Consider the following 21,169-nt stretch of genomic DNA (forward strand, 5'->3'; position numbering starts at 1 on the left):
CAACTCCCAATCATTTAATCTACTACAATATCCTTGTATGACAAAAAATAGATATCAGGTATTAAAAATCGAAAGTATTTACGAATCAATGCGTCAATTTATGCGAATTATTGCCCAAAATATATGTATGTACGTAAAATATTTCCTAGTTCAGTTTCAAGGCTGTTTTACAAGGAAATCGATACAAAATACAGTTTTATAAAATGCTGTTACTTTCTATAAATATGCTAATGTAACCAGAAAACGACATAAAATGATTATTATACTAATTTATGATAACGTTAATAAAAAGGTACTGAAGTAAACTCATTTTCAATATGATTTATAATTTATATGTGCACTTCTGCCTAACCCCAACAGCGGATTAAAGGAGTTTGGTAAGCAATCAAGCTTTGTTAATCCCTGTGCACAAAAGATTACGTAATATAAGACTTAATAACAAAAAAGTTACTATAAAACTGTGTTCGAATAAGTAATTAAGTAACCTTTAAATTGATCTAGATTCTAGATTCATAATCTCACATTTATCCATTTCTTACTAAACACAATTTCAAAAGTATAATTACACCAAACTCAAAATCAAATAAACGACATTACAAAGAAACAACTTCAATTAAAACTAACATGTGAAATATTGCATGACACAATAAATCTAGATTTTTTCCCAGACTTAGCCAATTAAATGCTATGACTTACAATCGCGAAGGTTGCAAAAAAGATAGCCTGATCCCCTTCACATGTGAGATTGTTTTTACTTCACTTAAAAAAGAAACAAATTTAAACCCGCGTGCGGCGAAACACGGAACTAATTTCGCAGAACATTATTCTTACATTTCGGGTAGCAATTATCGACAGTGGCGCCACGCTAAAAATGGCAAAAATTCCGATTATCGATTTTGGTGATCCATTTCGACAAGGCGATCAGGAAATGCATTCCTTGATGAAAAAATCCAATTTGTATGAGTTGTTGTTTTAATTGATATGACCAATTTCATCTGTGAAGGTCGTTTGAAGGTTTTTATATAGTTCAATTGGTTGTTGTGTAGGAAGTTGTTCGCGACAGAAAGGTATGTGCCACTGGTATTTTAATTCAATTATTGGTCGCACAAGGTTTGTCGATTACTACTTCGGCATTAGAAAATTGATTGACATTAAAATGTGTCCCTGTTTTAAGAGGCACTTAGATTAATTTGTTTTTCTGGTATTTATATTTAACCTTTAAGAACAAAGTGGAAATGTTTTGTTTTACTACCGTAGATAAATAACTTTGTGTTTAAAATCAAATGCGTTTATGGACAAGAGATTTAGAGATCGATTTTTCATTCAGTTGAGATATTTTCTGATTTGAAATACGAGCAGGATGGCAAACGAGCAGACGGATCACCTGATGGTAAGTATTTAGCGTCACCCATGGACATCCGCAACACCAGAGTAGTCAATTCCATTAGGAAATCTTTTTTTATTTTTGAGAGTGGAAGATCAACCATAATGTGACTTTTCCCTCTTGAGATGAGGATAGAGAGAGTATCTGACTCTTACGGACCACCGACTAAAAGCCACTCCTGCTGTCCCAGTAGCAGTTCTCAGCCTAGTTTTGACTTTTGTCTTATTTAAGTGCATTGACCTTTCCATACCTTTCACAAGTCCTATAAGATTAATATTATATCATCTATCATACATATATCATCCATTGTTTGTATGATTACATCACAAACATACATAGCTTACTTTGTATGCCATAATTCGATACTTGTCAAGTTATTTGAGAACCAATTTTAATCTTATTATGTAAAGGAACATTACTGAGATAAGGTATTTATGTGAAAATAGACGTTATGTGAATGTCGTTGAGGTTTATTATAAAAGGTAGAAATCGCTGATTCTTAATAATGTAAACTTACTGTGTATGTATTATAATGTTTGTTATTTTCCTAACACAGGACCTTTGGGAGGCGTACGAGAGGCGGAGCAACTCGCAGAGGCCTGTTAATCAATCTTATTCTAAATGTAATGGGACATCAGCCGGCGATTATCCCTGTATGCACTATGGAAGTACACCAAAGGACAATCCTCGGTTGATGCAGGACTATTGTGAGATATGGTAAAAAGAAATTATGTAGGTGAAAGGGTTATAGGTGTGGGTGGCTATGGAATTCTATGGCCCCTGCCTTTATTATTATCTATTATGTATGCAGTTCAAACATATGACCTTGAATTACCTAATTAAGGTCGTAGGGACCAATGGATAGAGGTCGTTTCCGACTGGCTTATCTGAACGTTATTAGATAAGGCTTATAATATGTACAACAAGCTGATGCCCATGGCTTCACTCACGCGGAATACGCACGTTGTGACTTTATTTTCAAAAATAAAAGTCAGTCAAAGCCAATAAAAGTCCGTCAAAATCGGTCCAGCCATTTCCGAGATTATCCGGACCACAGACCAACAGACTGTAAATTTTTAAAAAAATGTGATATTACAAATAGACACCACAATTTTATTCATTAGTCTAGCTAGACTAGATTATTAAAAGTATTTAAACTTCTGTCAAATAATAGTTTCACTTCATACCAGATAATATGACTCAAGCACTTTTTGTCTAACCCAGAAATAGAACCAGACACCGCAGCTGCACAACCAACAAGACATTGCAGTTTATTATCACTCCAAACAATAGTATTGACTCTCCATTTAAATAATAAGATATGTTTTTCATATAAGATCTCTAATAAACATTTTCAACTTTACACCTATGTCATTAGAGTCCAAAATCGATAAAATTTCAGTATGTCTTTTTGACATCATCTCGCCGAATAAATCAAAAAGTTAACTTGCAACTTTATCACCTTTGGTATAGAGTTCTAAATGGATTGTATTGCCTTTTATTTGAGTATGTTGATATTATACTCTGTACCTATATCATACTTTCACTTTTATACAAATTGACCAATCAGAGACGACTTTAATTGATACCCTTTACTCAATAGATTGAAGATAGATGTGATTGCTAAATCAACACTTACGTATTGAATTCAGGTATTTTTGATAAATTTTATAAGGAAACGGTGTTCTGAATAATAGACCTTAAATTGTGTATTTGGTGAATTTCTCGGAAACTGCTGGATCGTGTTCGATGTGATTTTTCTTTCTTGTAAATTGAATATCCCACTTATACTTTCTAGACAAATTCCATGCTACACTGCTGTGGATGCGTTTGGCTTCCACCAATAATTTGGTGGTGGAAACGGACTAAGCTATGTTTTTATATGGAAAGATGCGTGCTATGGATGACTTCCCCACTATCGATACATCGCATACTCGAGCTATGCATCTTCCTCGCACAGCTACAAAGCTTAGTATCAGTGAAAACGGTCACATAGTTTCACAGCCTAGCTATTATATATCTGGAGAAAAAGCACCCTTACTCCTATAAACAAAGGCAGACACCACAAACATATCTTTTTTTACATACATGCTATTGGGGTTTAGGAATTTAAGGGTTGTTGGGGAATTGGGGATTGCACCTATTGGGGTTTAGGAATTTAAGGGTTGTTGGGGAATTTTCCTTAATATGTAAAACCATATTTAAGAAGAAAGTTTAAAACAAATACCTAGGTATATGAAATACCATTTGGGGTCAGCACACTTTGAAGTCATACGTAAGAGTATTTGCTAATACCGTGGGAAAGAGATAGTGATATAGTACATCCTGGTCATTAGAATACAACTACTGAGGTATAAATGTTATAGGAGGAAGATATTATATGACATAAGACTTTATGAAAAGACTGTTGATGAAGCGAAAGAGGTATATAAAATCGTAGCATCATCGTAGGAGACAGGCGTGAGGTTGTTTGTAAGACTTTATGTTAAGGTATATGTACAAGGAAGAAAGGTGCATTTAAAATTTCATTCGAAGTTGTATTATAAATATCATGGTAGGTAATAGAAGGCTATAAACCGGGTACAGTTCAAGAGTCGATAATATTTGGTTGACCGAGGAATCGAACCCGAGACTACAAGGTTTGACAACTGCTAGTGACCACTCTATCAACGTGAGAGCTATGTCTTACAACACTCATTATCAACAATAACTCAAAAATCCTTTCAAAACACAAAAATAAAAGATATAATCGTCAAAAATTCAACTCCTACGCATCACACAGACAAATTAATACACTTGTCAAAAGACCAAAACAGACAGGTGTGCCAAGAAATATTCAAATAAGACGCCTATACTAACTATACATGACCGAAAAATTAGAAAGTCGATAACATTGGTTTATTAGCTGCGCGTACGCATCTACGCACACATTGACAAACATTCACACGCACACATCTTAGTTTGACCTTTCATTGGAGATTGTGAAAGCAATGGTTTAAACATTGAATAACTTTACTAGTGTGGTCATCTTCTTCCTTATAGTATTTTAAGTTAAAGGTTCAATTCCCGGTTCGTGCTTAAAACTGAGATATTTGGATTTGTTTTTTTTTCAGAAATTTAATGTAAGTGAGGTCTCCGTAATATGAAGTAATAATTAATATAAGACCTTAATGTCAAATTCCATGGTATTATTAGGAACGTAGTTAACGTGCTGCAGGTTCGATTCCGTCAAGAAACAAACACTTTAATATGTAACGCCGCTATACAATGTATACCAACTTTTGACCATTTGTGTTATAAGTCCCATGTAATAGGAGGTCAGCCTATTGCCATATGCTGGACACAATTCCAGACTCAATGCTACTACTGAGAAAAAGCCCAGTAATACTTTGCCTGGCAAAGGAATCGGACCCGAGACCTTGCTCGGCAGTCACACTTGCAACCACTCGGCCAACGAGGCATATCTTAAGATAAAATTAACCTACTCACCCAAATGTGAGTAACCTTTTAACGACATAAAATTTTCTAACCAATAGGAAGGAAGTAAAAGTTAATTAGTTTTTAATGACACCAATTAAACGTGTAAAGTAATTAAATTTAGTCAAAGTGTGTCACTCGTACTCGGTGACTGTGTCATTGGGTATATGAACGATTGGTTCGGCGTTCGATATCTTGATAAGGTAATGTTTGATTTCCGTTGTAATTTTTTGTCTAGTGAGGAAGTTGTTAAGTTTTATATGCAACGTCATGCCTTCTATTCTATGAGGTAGGCAGAGGTGCACATTAAGGCATGTAATGCAATGTACATTAACTTTTTCACCGTTTGTGTTGTGTACCCATGTAATAGGGGATGAGCCTATTAACATATACTGGGCACAATTCCAGACTCCATGCTACTACTGAATTTAATTTGTCTTAAATTATAATACAAATTTCTAAAACTGGATCTATAAAAAAATCTAAACCTAGTCATTTTAAAAACCAGTCGTAAAAACATAACCTCCTTTTGGAGCGATCGAGTAAAAATATTAAAATTTCTCCACTCTTTCTAAGTAAGTATGTTAACTTACTAATCTCACTTGTATACACAGACGGACAGACAAACAGACGGAGCTAATATCCGTAGGCTTTTATTTGGATCAAACTAATATTTGTTTTTCATGGACATTGTTGGAACATGGGTCAAAAATCCTCATTAACCATTAGTAAAAGTTTTAAGTTATTCTGTCTCATTGACCAAAGAGTTTAACTTTACAAGTTACTGCTATACTCATTGTTTTCATCACACACACATCACACTAATATTATAAATATGAAAGTTTGTTTGTTTGGATATTTGGACACTTGTCCGCTGCAACTACTGAACAGATTTAGATGAAATTTGGTATACAGACAGAGTCTGAGCTGACTTAGGATACTTTTTATCCCACGAAGCTGCTAGAAGAAGTTAGTATTTTATAAGTTTTATTTTTATAAGATGAAAAAGAGTGTAATCATACATCAGTTACATGACATCTACAGCACATCCTCCACAAATGATTGCACGGTTGGCACGGTGGCTGGACAACCGATTTCGATTCGATGTCCGCACTGAGCAATTCTTTGTGTGATCCACAAACTGTTGTTTCGGGTCTGGGTGTCATGTATATGTGTATCTGAATGTTTGTAAACGCACCCACGACACAGGAGAAAATCCTAATGTGGGGCAACGTTTTTTTAAAATTAAAAAAAAAAATAAAAATATTGTTTCTTGAAACAGATTGCTAATCTTTAAATTGTCGCAGGAAAAAAAATCTGTCTCATTGATCAAATTGTTTAACTATACAAGTTACTGGTTGTGTTATCACTTGGGACTTAAAACTCATACTAAGGGTACTGCATTTAGCAACTCTTAACAACCTTTATCAGATCATCGGGCCAATACTTAATAATATCCAAACAGTCATGATATTATTTTATTACATGAAATTACAGCTTCAAAACTGTCCAGTCTAGCCTAGCCTAGCCTAAGTGGCCTTGGTTGGCCTCTATTTGGTAGAATGTCAAGATGGCCCTAGTATAGTCTGACCTTTGTCTAAAAGACTCATAGTGACAGGATTTCTACATATTTGGAGGTTTAAATGTACCTACATTAATATAAAGACGATTATATACTATGTAATTTACTAAAACATAATTATTTGGTAGTTTATTACTTCGTTAGTTGCTAGGAATGTCGATATCACGTAAATTGAAATTATGACTGGACAACATAACGGGTTAGCGAGGCTCCGGCTCAAAGCAGGAGAAGGAACGGGATGGTTTTTAGTCAGTAAGAGTCTGACACTCTCTCGCCTCGCCCAAGTCATTCGATGATTTAGCCTCTTAAGAAAAAGGTATCACCCTTACTATCATATCACATAAAGACTTAAGATAAATTATTGGTAAAGCTTTTTTAGTACCTACCCTTATAGGCAAGATAACCTCCTTTTTTGTAGACGGGGGAAGCCTCCTTTTTTGTAACTTGCCTATGATAATGCCTAGAAATTAAAGAAAAATTACTCGTATCAAAACATACTTAAGTTTAAAATTGGGTCACTACAACAAAATTTATTCATAGATATATTCTACACTTAAAATTGGACTATGTTCAAATCATATTAAGATGCTAAAATCATTAGCAAAAACTTTCATCTCAATATTAGCACAGATAGCCAAATAAACTCAATACATACGTAATTTCAACTTTCTTCCGTCGAAACTAAAGTTCATTTTCAAACAAAATGTTTATTGAATTCCGAAATAATAAGGAAGTGAAAACGGTATAATAATATCGATTATTACGATATTATTAAATCGTGATACACGATTATTATTTTACACTTTTTTTGCATTGTATTAAAAGAGAATTGGATTTTGTAATTCTCATTTTTGTTATTAAATTCTTGGTCTAATTATTATTTGTTATGTTACGCAATTTATGGATTTACGGAAGTTACGTTTTGTAATGTTTCCATGCTGTTTTTGGTTTAGTTTTGGTTAATTCATTAATTCGTTTTTACGCACTGGTTAAGCTTGTAAGACACCTATGCATAAGTTTGTTTTCCGATCAAGGTAATCTAGGTATTCCATTGTTCACTACATGTTACTAAATTCCCTTATCTCTACATAGTCCATTAAAAAACAACAACAAACAAACAAACAGACAAAAAAATCTAGCCTAACCAACCACATCAAAACATAAAAATCAGGTCACAGCTCACAACCACATATCCTATACCGTTTTAGAGAAATCAAGGGCTACGACGTTCGATAAAAAACTCTCACATACCATTCAACATGTCCATTTATCGATATATCGACATCCGCGCATCACTACGGCTCGCCCAGTCCGTTGACCCACATAAGTACAGGTTTCACTGCATAAGGTGGGGCAACAGTGCGAGCGAAAAAAGAAATGATTGGCTAAACCGATTATGATAATGTCGTTAATATTGCTCGCGGATTTTTAAATTTCGATTTTAATTTAAGCGGTTTTTAAGTGGGTTATGACTAGATTGTTTTGTGTTGGCTAAAAATTTTGCGAATTTGATATGACTTTAAAATGAAACTAGACTCATATTGACAGCTAATACATTTGGATAAAGCAACGAATATAGACCTTTTGAAGTAATCAATATCAAAACCGAATAGTATTTTGACCGACTTCAAAATCCTAATCAGGAATTGGACACTGTTTTTGAGGGAGAAAATCATTCAATTACTTCAGCCACCTTGGGTGAGGTGAGAGTATCAGACTCAAACTGACTAAAAAGTAAAAACCACCCCGATCCTACTCCTGCTCTTAGTGCCGGAGCCCCGGTAACCCGCTAGGTAGTCCTTAGCTCCGGGTAGGATTGGATACTAGAGTGACAAATATTAATACATAACAAATATAAATTGTTACTTTTCTTTTTCTCCTAGACCTCTTATAATTAGTTTTGGGCTCAACACTAAGGCTTAACCCGACCTGACTCTCAGCATTTTACGTGACTGAAGCTTAAAAGCCCTAATAAAGGGCTTAACATGTTTTAAGCAGTCTCCTGCAAATATTTAATAACTTACAAAACGCATCGCTACAAGTGTAACCGCACAAAATATCACATTTCTAAGCCAACGTTCCACATTTTAACACAAGTGCGTATATCTTGCGGTCATAAAGCTATATAGGTACCATCTTTAGATTACCTAAATACCTGGAACGAATTAAATAGTTACCATCAAACTTTGGTTTCATCGCAAAAACTTGATTAGGTCCTTTAGCTGGAATTTAGTGAATATTTTAACTGTTTGCTTTGACGAAATCTTAGTTTATCATCTTAGGTATTTAGGTGCGTTTAGTACTTGTGTTTATGTGTTTATAATAATAATTTTAAATGATGATTATATGGCTTTGAAGGTCGTATGGTTGTTACTTCGTGGGTGGCGAAGGTAGAGTAGAATTAATCACGGACGGCGAGCAACGGTAGCTCGCCGCCCAACCAGAATCAGACCCGAGAGTACAGAAAGAGCCTCATCACACACACATCAGACTAACACAGATAGGGCCCAGTAGGGCTTATGCCCGACCCGGAGCTGCGAAAGACGGGTTACCGAGGCTCCGGCTCGAAGAGTAACAGTAGAAACGGGGTAGTTTTTAGTCAGTAAGAGTCTGACACTCCCTCTCGCCTTAAACTAAAGATTAAGATTGGTTATTGATCCCCGTCGTAAGGGACTACACATTTGATAGAGATCGGAAAGCAGAGCTCTGTGATAAACCTGAACCTTTTAAACTGCAATCTCCAATCCGCCAAGTCCTTACTTTATGTATGACATACAGACCATAATTGAGTTATCACGGACTGTTAATGTTTAGTCTGATTTCTTATACTTATAAAATATTTTAATTGAACCGCCTACAATCAAAAACCAGTCAATGTTAAACTTTGTAGTAAATTTTCTATAATTGGTTATCGTGACTTTTTATAAATAAATAAATAACTAAATACATTTCCGTGTCAAAAACATGAAAACACGCATTTCCGATTTCCGGAGTAGGAGGTAGGGGGAGGTAGGTATATTTTATTCTATTTTTGTTTTCGGGGACATTGAAGTAAATTGGTTATTGTAGTACCTTCACTTAGATATATTATAAAGGTTATTTTAATGTTATTTATTTATTTATTTCTGTATTATATTGGTGTAGTGGATTGTGTTCCATTTCTAGATCGCTTTAGGTAGCAAATATTTGAAAGTTAACGACGAAAATTGGATTATAAATCTGATGACATTTCAGTCCTCGAAAATGAATGACGTAGGTAAACTATGGCAACTTTACCAGACCCTTGGCAACTTTACCATACTATAGGTATTCGGTATAAACTCATTTATCTAAAAATCTACCCACTAGAATTCTGTTTTGTAATAGTAGTATTTTTTAGACTTTAAAAGGAAATATTTACTATATTTTGCGTAGACGTAAGACTGCTATTATGCCAGTAATGGCCGTTACAGTGTAGTGCGTGAAAATGTGCTAAAAGTTAGTAGTTCCTAAATTGTGCTCACGGAGCCTAAATTATTTGTCACAGGTGAGTGAAATTTTGATCTTGTATGTATAATATAGTTGGGATTACTGTTGTAATGTCAGCAATTGCTTTTTCTTTAATTTATTGATAAATAATCGCTTCGGTAATGTTGACACAGGTTAGGTAAAGTTGCCACGGCCTGCTTTGTGGCAACTTTACCTACAGTTAGGGTTGTCAATAAATGTTTTTTTCCTTGTTTGTGTGTATGTAACCATTTTCGAATACCTAAATTTCCCAGCATAATAGTGAATATCCTGGATGATAAGTTATAATGTATTTAATAATACCTTTTGTTTTAGAGCCAAAATGGCTCACATGAAACAAAACCGCAGAAAACTCGGAGCTAGACAATATAAAAAGTATACGAAAGTAATGTTAAAATTAGCTATGGAGATAGTGAAGTCAAAAAATTAAAGAGTCAAAAGATTAAACATTATTTTGTAGCCTTTTTTTACAATTTTAAACATAAATACTTAAAATTTTAGAACTTAATTTAGTTTAAAAGGGAACAATATTTATGTCAGATATTTATGTTTTTTTTACTTTAGGTTTAAAGTTTATAATTTTTTTTTTAAATATATATGACATAAAAAAATTCTAATTTTTTGACAACCCCGAGCGTAACAAATTATTTGTATGTAAATTACGATGAAACCCGTGGCAACTTTCCCGACTGTCTGTGTAGCCGTTATCTTTATAGATTTCCTCATATTGTTTGCATTATAATACGAAGAGGTCCTAGATGAAGCCCTCTGTACCTCAACAACTCTTTAATATGCAATACACGATGAATACGGCGCGTAGGTAAAGTTGCCAAAAATTTGGTATCTTTACCCATGTTGTTTTTTCTTTACTACGGCTAAAGTAAGCGTTTGTATATAATGACGATTACAGTAAAGTGAGCCAGATAGACTACAATTTTAAATATATAGTTTTGGTTTCTATGCGTCTTATGGTTAAAAATATATTTCGATTTTTGTTCCAAAATATGGTAAAGTTGCCATGTTTTACGGTACTTATTTATATAAAACATTTTGTTTATATTAGAAATATCATAATTATAACCTTGTTTTAGTCAGGAATTGAATCTCAGACTCAAATTTTTTTACGTTTTTCCAACCTCTGTTCATAAACCGTACAAATGACATTTTACTTAAAAAAACGCAATTTCTATCTCCTCCCTCTTTCGAAATTATCTTCGCAAATACAAAACAATTATTTACACACGCAAAAATACCTCAAAATTACCGTACCTAAACATAGGCAGACATAACTTTCGAAAAATATGATACATCCGTTTTTGAGCATGCATGCGTACTTAGTTTTATATAATAAACATACATACACATAGCAAATATACACTAATGCCCACAGATGATAAAACGCGAACTTCCTGACGTAATAGACAACGAATTTCACTTTTTTTTCTTATCCATCGTGTCTATGGTACACGATCTGACATAGTAGTTGAACCTTTTCAATCAATACCAATGACTGCTAATTAAACTGGCATAACTGACAAACATAGCTTCTGCCTGCGATGTTGTATGACAATTTTGGTTTTCGCGATCTAATAGGAATTTCAAGAAATATTGATAACTATTAAAATGATAAAATTATACCTATGTTAGTGTAGAAAATGTGGGAGAGCCATGCTTGGGCACGGGCCGTCTCGACCCTTAAATTCCTAACCCCCAAAACGCCAGCAACGCACTTGTAATGCCTCTGGTGTTTCAAGTGTCCATGGGCCGCGGCGATTGCTTACCATCAGGTGATCCGTCTGCTCGTTTACCGGCTTATTCCATAAAAAAAAATCACAGCTCCATTAACTGGTTACATCACAATTATTTTAATTAAAGTGCTAAGTATCATCTCTGCAAGTACCTTCTAAGAGAAGTCGTGAGTATATATCATTTAGTGATTAAATAATTGAATAATTGCACTTTCTACTAAAATGCTATTTAATGATAATGATCAATCATTCAAGTTGGGTGTAACTGTATGAGGTGTTATTATTTTAATTATATTATTACTATCTAATCTCTTCTCTTAAAACTAGGTCTCTTTCTACCAATAGCGACTAAGGTTGAGTCGTCCTGACCCAGAGGTCTAAGACACCCGATTCTTACATATATATTGGGGGGAATCATCCAATATCCAAATCTTCATATATGTGATCGCAATTTCGAAACCTACCAGCGTCAAGTACCAATGAGACTTTTTCCGAGTTATATGTACTTTCTAAGATTATTTAGACAGCACTGACAAACGGTGAAGGAAAACATTGTAAGGAAACCTGGGCTTATAATTTCTGATTATAGGTTTGAAGTAGCCAACCCACATTGAGCAAGCGTGGTGGTTAATGCTCAAACCTTCTCCGTGTTAGAAGAGGCATTTGGTCAATTATATCAATTATAGGCTCTTATAGGATGAGTGGTGTAAGCAGAGATGATCATACAACATTTCACTTTTAGCCTCCTAAGTAATACATAGCCAGCCTATTGGCTAACACCGGACATATACATACAATCCTAAGTTTGTACATAAACGCAGTTCAGCCAGATGACCATATAATTTGACCTCGATTAACCTTACTTGAATTTAACTTAACATAAACTTAATGTAACCTTTTGATGATGTATCTAATAACTTAGTATTTAATGGGCAGATTTAGGTACCCTGTAAATAACACATATGTAAACTACTTATAATATTTCGCAATTAAAAAGAAAATTCTAGTACAACCTAATATTTCAACAAAAAAAAACAGTAAGTATATGCGTAAATAGATTTAAAAAAAAAACATTAATATGTAAATACATATTATATGTACACTAAAAATACCAGAGCGACCGTTTAAAAAAAAACAACATTTCGCTAATTTCAACTTTCCTACAATATGTTTATTCAAATTATTTTTAGCTAGCAACATACATACATACATATAAATATACAGCAGTTTTTTAATCTATGCCGTGAATCACAAAATGTCAGAAGATGTTCAAAACTTGAATTTTTGACATTCAACTGTTTCGAGACAGCGGAAAATTACCGTATTTTAACATTTTTACTTTTTTTTTAAAGATATACATTAATAAATTACAGCAGACCAGTTATTTGTAAATTATTAGTTCCAATATAATTGAGAGTGAACCTACTAAGGAACATCAGGCACCTTATTTGTACATTTCCAGACTATTCCAAACTCCATAAAACACAGTTTCAAATTCCATATAAACACACTTACAACCTCCCATATATACACAAATAATCGACAACCAACTACAAATCAAATATAAAATACATCTTCACATCCACAGGTTATTTATTTTTACGTATTTTCTATTTATTTACAATGAAATAGTGGTACATAAGGCGAACTTAATACCATATAGCATTCTCTACCAGTCAACCTTTTTTTATTTTTTTGAGGGGGAAATATCATCCAATGACTTCTCCCGCCTTGGGTGAGGCGGAAAGGACTGTCAGACTCTAGCTGACTAAAAACCACCCCGTCCCTTCTCCTGCTTTGAGCCGGAGCCCCGATAACCTTTTACATTGCTACCAGTCAACCTTAAGATTTAAAGTGAAAGTATGTGAAAATAAGGTAAATTATCTCACACAAACAAACAAACAAATTTCAATTAACACATTTATAGATAACATAGTACACCGACGATTGCCTAACGCCGGTCAGGTTATAAAAATGGCAGTCCCCTATGACATTTAGGTACCCGACCGCTCGCCCACAGGTCTTATGCAATGCACATTACCACACTATAGAATTATTATATATATATGTATATGTAGTTATATACTTAGGCGTGTTATGTACTAGCTAATGATGTTATCTTGGGTGTAAAGTATATGTATATAATGTCTAATATAAGATTTTTGAAAAGTCTGTTAGTCTATCTTCTCTTAAGTTCGACAAGCGTGATAAAGCTGTATACATATAAGAGTTTGCTTACTTTAATTTCAAACTCATGAATATGAGCCTCTAGCATGGCTTGAAACTAGTCGAGTTTTTCGTCAAACAGTTACGTGTGTGAGCTGATAATTAATTTCAAACTCCTTTAAACTAAGGACATTTGATAAACTCAATGATACCTAGCTTCATAGACGGACAGACTGACGGACAATTCAATTTGACGTTTCAAAACTGTCTAATTAAGGATTAATTGAAATAATAGACTTTAACTTTGAATAGTTAACCTGATATGGTAATCGAACTCCTACAATCTATTCAGTCACCTTACTGTGATGATAATCAAAATCAAAAAGACAACAATAATTTAATCAAGGTAAGAATCAAACCCATATCTTTACACAATAGTCAAATATATCCTATATTCTTTGCAGCAAAAAGTTGTAGGAGTGATATTACTTTAATACTCAAACACCAATTTGCAGCTATTATGACTTATAATCTCAGCAAAGAATTGCAAATAAACTAGTTCTAATCTAGGCTATCTATGTCCAAAGCCTAACTAAAGTCTAAGAAAACCTAAGGAATTTGATTGAATAATTTAAATTTTAAATACAAGTTACACTCAATAACTGACACCTGCCTACACATTGCGTCATTTGCATACCGCAATGTTATAACTATTTATTGTATTACATAAAAAAAAACGTCACGCCTTTTATCCCCGAAGGGGTAGGCAGAGGTGCACATTACGGCACGTAATGCCGCTATACAGACAGACTTTAATACACATTAATTCGTGTTAGCTGGTTTCTACCAATCAAAAAAACATATTAATTTGATCTACATATTGTATTATTTAGTATAGACGGCGTACTCACATGTGTGACGTATTGCACCAAACTCAAAATTATAAGCTCCCGCGCAAGTTGAAACTAGTCGAGCATTTATTCGAACAGTGATATATTAATAAATTAAATTAAAAAAATATGGTACATCTCTCTATAGTATTATTTTAGGTATCTCACGGTATTAGTATTTTAACAAAACATATTTTGTAAATTCAGTACACAACAAAATAATTTTTGATGTCTTAATTTATACAGATAAAACATATACCTACCTACCCACACACAGATTTTGAATGCATACTTAATAATTCATCTCTGTTAGCCAATCTGTTTAGTAGATGCGATTTTACGACATTGTGAATATTATATTTGCGAAATAAATGTTAATAGACGTAGATAATATATACATCTTCACATATATTGAAAGATACTTGAATTGACATGAAAACATACTGATAAATTATGTAGTTATAATTTTTTCACTGACTACTTATCTACTTTACACAGAAATAAATGCAAAATAAAATGAAAGAATCCCTTTAAAGATAGAAATTCTATGTCTCATAGGATCTCTCTTTTTTATGGAGGGCAAACGAGCAGATGGGTCCCCTGATGGCAAGTGAACAGCGCTGCCCATGGACACCCGCAACACCAGTGGAATCACAGTGCGTTGCCGGCCTTTTAAGAAGAATTTTTCTAAGGGGAGAAAATCATCCAATGACTTCTCTCGCCTTGGGTGAGCCGAGAGGGAGTGTCAGACTCTTACTGACTAAAAACCACTCCTGCTTTTCGAGCCGGAGCCCGGTAAACGCGCTAGGTAGTCCGTAGCTCCGGTAAAATGAATACGCTCTTCTTAATATATATGTATATAATAATAGTTTTGGCAATAGGCTCTTGGCTAATACCATACAGAATGGAAATACACTAAGAATTAGATACCTATTTCTAGATTTCATACGATTTGCAATCAAACTCACGTTTTTTTCAGCAGTTCTTAGCTAATTACATTATTAATACATCACCTTTCACTTGAAATCGTAAGTATAACATCCAACATCTCAAGTTATCTCGAAACCTTGGCATTAATAAGTTAGTGTTACAAAATATTAATCGTAACACTTATGTAAGTTTAAGTTAGTTAACTTAAAACCAACTTAACGTACGAATCTTTTGAGCAATAATCTTGACATGGTTTCATTAAGACATTAAATTATAGTATTGAATTAACATAATCTTAATATGAAATATCTTTTTCTAAAATTCTGCATAATATTAAAACCATCTGTGTTAGTTTCTGAAAGACCTATGTACCTTCAGAAATTACTACAGAATACGTAAATTTTTGTCAGTTAAGTTATAAGTAAATATAGAAAGACATTTGATTTTATGATGGCTTTACTATTAAAACTTCAGTAATCAAAGGCTTTTTAACCGACTTCAAAAAAGAAGGAGGTCCTCTGTTTGACCTGTATTACATAAATACGAACCTCTGTACGTTTGTGCGCGTTTATCTCACGATTGGCCGAACCGATTTTGATGCGGTTTTCAGAAAAGTAACCGACTTCAAAAAGACGAGGTTAAAATCAGTTTTTATAAACGTAGTTTACTGAAAGTTATGTTATTAAATTCCTTAAAGCTTAGTATATCTGAATCAGAAATCAAACCAATGACATTTAATGACGAATGAATTGCCATCTGCCCTTCACATACCTACTTATAATGGAACTACATTCTTGGCAAGACTTGCTATGAGCCAAATGGCAAAGTCAAAGCATTAGTGAGAGAATAGAAAACAACAGACAAGACCATGACACTGCAAATGTATGTATGATTATTGACAAATTAGTTCAAAGCTTATGTCTAATACATTTTTTTAAAGGGGGGAAAATTATCCACTGTCTTTTTCCGCCTTGGGCGAGGCGAGAGGGAGTGTCAGACTCTTACTGACTAAAATCACCCCGTTCCTATTCCTGCTTTGTGCCGGAGCCCCGGTAACCTGTTACTTTGTCCGCAGCTCCGGATTATGTCTAACCCATAGGGTGCCTTTTCTATTCTACTCTCACTACCGTATACAATGTTTGTTTACGAGGTCAAATATTCTTACTTTTAACTAATAAAAATGATGAGATAAAACAAAATATCAGTAAACCAATAAATTCAAGTCATCAAGCTATAAATATATGTCACGGAAACCTTGTAGTCTTGTACATAAGTTACGAACTTGTTGTATCTAAGTTGGATTTATATGCAACCTTGAATAAATAGAATCTTATTTTAATTAGAATGCTTTACTTCTTCGCTTCTTTAAAGTAAACATTCTATTAAGAAGACGAAAGTTAATTTGTGATAGTGAAATTGACCTTTCAAAAGTCAAAGTCAAAATTATTTATTTCAAATAGACCAGGAAGGCATTTTTGAATGTCATGGCAAATATAATATGAAAATGTCTGTCTGTCGGTCAAAAATATGAATTATCCAAAAGATGGATAGGATAAAACAACTACTAGTGAGCGACAAGGCTTGGATTCAATGCCCTGGTCAAAAAAAAAATATTACCAACTTATCTATTTTCAAAATAATAAGAACTTTCGATTTCTTAACTTGTGTTCTCCTGACCTACAGAGCAATAAACTCTTACTTCTTTATCTACTCCCCTCAAGAATAACAGGCGTGATGTTATCCTATCTTTATAACTAAATACAAAATCATGTAATTTCTAATTTTACATCGCAAAACATGTTTTGATTCATTCGTTCTTCGCTAAATATACTGACATTTAGATTCTTAGATCATTATAATATTACCACTTGAAGTAACGATGGTGACCTTTTGTCATTTAAGTTAATAGGTATCAGGATATACGTTCTAGAACCTTACAAAAAGCTCTAAGTTAGACTGATTTGAAATGGTTAGTAACATCGCGAGCGCGTCGATGTCTTTTGTACTGAGGGCTTTTGATAACATTTTATTTAACATTTTCGCCGATTTTCACCTTTATTTTGTAATAAATTTTAGTTTCATTTCTTTTATAATGTTTGTTTCTCTATTATAAACGATAGGTAATTAATTTTAGTGTTAATACGTCCGGGAAATTCGTTAAAAAAAGAATGACCTACATTATATCTACCAAACAACTTTTTCTTGTCTATTTTACGCAACACGGTATTAAAAGCCTATAACAAAAACCACGTAGAGTCGTGATCGAAAGGCTGTATGACATTATGAACTTAAAAAAAAGGCTTACCTTGACATGTAACTAGTGTCGAGCTTAATAATAACGCGGCGAACACGACTGAACTCCTGAAAGGCATCCTGCGGCTGTTTCCGTCACAATATAACCTCGGCTGTAGCATTTTCACAGCACTATGGAATTCATCGATAAAAAAAATCGTTCGGAAAAATTTTTTCACTTCACTATATTTTTTTTTTACACTACAATATTTTTTTTTCGTAATCAGAACGCCATGTTCTGCGCGGTCGCTGTACCGTTGTGATGTGAAAGTGCGGAGTTGTCGGAGGGTCCGTAAGGTGGCGCTGACGGCGCTAGACTGACGGGGCTGCGCGTACGCACCGCTACCGCCAGTTTCTTCTCTGTTCACTTCTCGCTTTGAGCGATGCAGTGGTACTAAACATTTGGCAATGCCCTTTATAAAGGCTTTCGTTTGAATTGTTTAAAAAGTAAAAAAAATGTCGTTAAAAGTAAAATATAATATGTATGTGATTATTTTAGATACGGATCCTTCAAATAGAGAATACATTTACTATTTGAAGGATCAAAGGAGAAAACCAATATCGTTAATTTAAAAAGTCGTTGATATCGTGAATATGCAAACGAAAATACTAATCATAGCATAAGTTACAAACCTCACCCTCATTAGGATTGCCAGTCACCATGCCTGGAGCTGCAAACTACCTAGTGGGTTAACGAGGCTCCAGATTGAAGAGCAGGAGTAGGAATAGGGTGGGTTTTAGACAGTAAAAGTCTGACTCTCCCTCTTGCCTCACTCTAAACTGGAAAAATAACTGGATAATTTCCCCCTCAACAAAAAACAAACCTCTCAAGGTGTTATTGAGTCAAGTGGGTCACTCAACATACACACACACATCACATATACACTCATTACCACTGTACTGACTATAAGTAGATAATGTCACATATCCTATGTTACCTCTCTCTATAACAGTAATGGAATGAAATAGAATGAAAATTTGTACTTTCTTTTAGCCCCTTATTCAATTAGAGTAAAGCTAATTTACATCATCTCTAAACCTCTCTGACCAAAGGCTCTCACACGGAGAAGTTTTGAGCAGTAATCACCACGCTTGCTCAATACGAGTTGGCAATTTCAAACTTATAATCAAAAATTCCTCACGATGTTTTCCTTCACCTTTTGTTAGTGGTGTCTAAATAACCTTAAAAAGAGAAAAGTGGAAGGATGGTAAAGGCCTTTGCCTATCAGTGGGACGACCACGGCTAAAAATAAATAAATTCTTGGTGTGGTGAATCCGCAAGGGTAAACCGGAGCAAGGTCATAGGCAAGCAGACAGGCAGTGGAGCAACCAAGGCTCGGATACCGGTTAAATTTTCAAACCGCTATTTGGAACAGTATTTTCATAAAGGTTTTTTCGGATTAAACGGTTTAGATCAATAAAAACCGGTTAATACGGACGCACATCAAAGAAACGCCGCGCACTGTTCAGGGAGGAAAATTGACATAAACCGGTATTAACCGGTATTTTTTAAACCGGTTCCGAGCCTTGGGAGCAACCCCCTCCCCTCATTAGGAAGTCAACAAGGATTTCCATTGCGTTACAAATAAAAAAGTTTCCTAGAAATTACACTAACAGAGAAATGTTATCAACCACTGGGGCCGAACCCAATTCACTTTCAAACGCGGTCGTGGCTCGCGGACGTGGCGCGCTCATATCACCCAAATGGACACAACACCAGCTTTCCGCACCACAGGTTCCGGGTTTGAATCCCTAATTGAGTCACCTTGTGTGTATAATAGTGTGTAAGTATGTAAGGTGACTACAAGGTCTTAGATTCTGTTTCTTTTTTGTTAATACTATTACAGATACAGGTGATTTGTTTCTAGAAAGTAAACTAAGGTTTATTGACAATATACCAGTTATATTATTCATGTCATAAGTTCTACAAGTTGTGTGATCTTCAAATTATCGTTCTGTATCTGATTATCGTATCGTCACGCCTTTTATCCCTGAAGAGGTAGGCAGAGATGCACATTACTATCATCATCATCATCATCATATCGTCACGCCTTTAATCCCCGAAGGGGTAGGCAGAGGTGCACATCATGACACGTAATGCCACTGTGTTACACCCACTATGCACATTACTACTCCCGTGTAATAGAGAGTATCGCCATATACTGAGCACCGGACCCGGGAATCGAACCCGAGAACACTTGATCGGCAGTTGCTCTTGCGACCTGTTGAATGTTAGCAAATGCATTCACTAGGCGAAATCTTAATGTAGGTAAAGCAAATAAGATATACATATAAGAAAAATATATTTTCTAAGCTATCACCTTACGTATGTCATAGTGAAATTTACAACAGACCGACAGCTTCATAAATATGACAATGTACATTTTATATATCTTTATGAAAAGTGCATTACGAGTATGACTTCAAGTTTTCCTCTATTAATAAAACAATAATATTCAACCGAGATTAGAAAACTGAAAGCGATAAAAAAAGAACAGGTTAACTGAAAACTTGGAAAAATTACTACTGTGATCTTCACCCTGCCTACCAAGCTATAGCAAACCCTATATCAGTTAGGGGAGGCTTTCTGCGTCAACTGCAAGCGGACCTTTGGGGCCGCGGGTGCATAGAGTGGGGACTCTAGGTGGTTTAAGTGAGGTAAAAAGCCCACAGTCCTATAGTCTTTTTCCGCAACCCCAGAATCACAGATGCGTTGCCGAACTTTTAAAAGGTATCTCAGTATTTTTATTTATTACATACATACATATCCTCACGCCTATCTCCCATGGGGTTAGGCAGAGTCAATTCGAATTAGAACGCTAATTGCTACGAATCTTACCGACATACCTCTTTCACTTCATCAACAGTCATCAGTATTTTCATGCGTACTTTTGTTGGTTAAGGGTACTTTTAATTTGGGCCTTCTTTAATATATCGTGAATCTGTAGTTTTTTTGTTGTAGAAAAATATGCAACCTAACCAAGACGGAAGACGTCATATTATTATTTTTTTAAGACAATACGGATACTGAAATCGTCAAGTACAGACTGCAACTAGAGTTATAAATAAAATAAAAAGTTAAAGTGAATGAACTTTACAAGGTGTATCGAACGTGTGATCACGAGCATATATGTATATGTATACATAGGTGCACTATATGTATATTGAAATGTAACACAGTGTAGAAAGGACT

At 34.5% G+C, this 21,169-nt stretch overlaps 1 protein-coding gene across 3 annotated transcripts in view; it reads right to left on the reverse strand.

Moving 5' to 3' along the window:
- The window catches only part of LOC118280777 (mucin-5AC), a 116,759-nt gene extending 98,448 nt beyond the window's left edge, over window positions 1–18,311 (reverse strand). For 2 of the 3 annotated variants that reach the window (XM_050699505.1, XM_050699503.1), the window contains exon 1: window positions 17,990–18,311. In XM_050699505.1, the coding sequence (XP_050555462.1) occupies window positions 17,990–18,098 (109 nt within the window). In that variant the 5' untranslated portion in view covers window positions 18,099–18,311. The remainder of the gene's footprint in view (window positions 1–17,989) is intronic. The other variant, XM_050699506.1, reaches the window with a different exon arrangement.
- Between the last annotated feature and the right edge of the window lie 2,858 nt (window positions 18,312–21,169).

Source organism: Spodoptera frugiperda, chromosome 16 (assembly GCF_023101765.2).
Source record: "Spodoptera frugiperda isolate SF20-4 chromosome 16, AGI-APGP_CSIRO_Sfru_2.0, whole genome shotgun sequence".
Taxonomy (NCBI): domain Eukaryota; kingdom Metazoa; phylum Arthropoda; class Insecta; order Lepidoptera; family Noctuidae; genus Spodoptera; species Spodoptera frugiperda.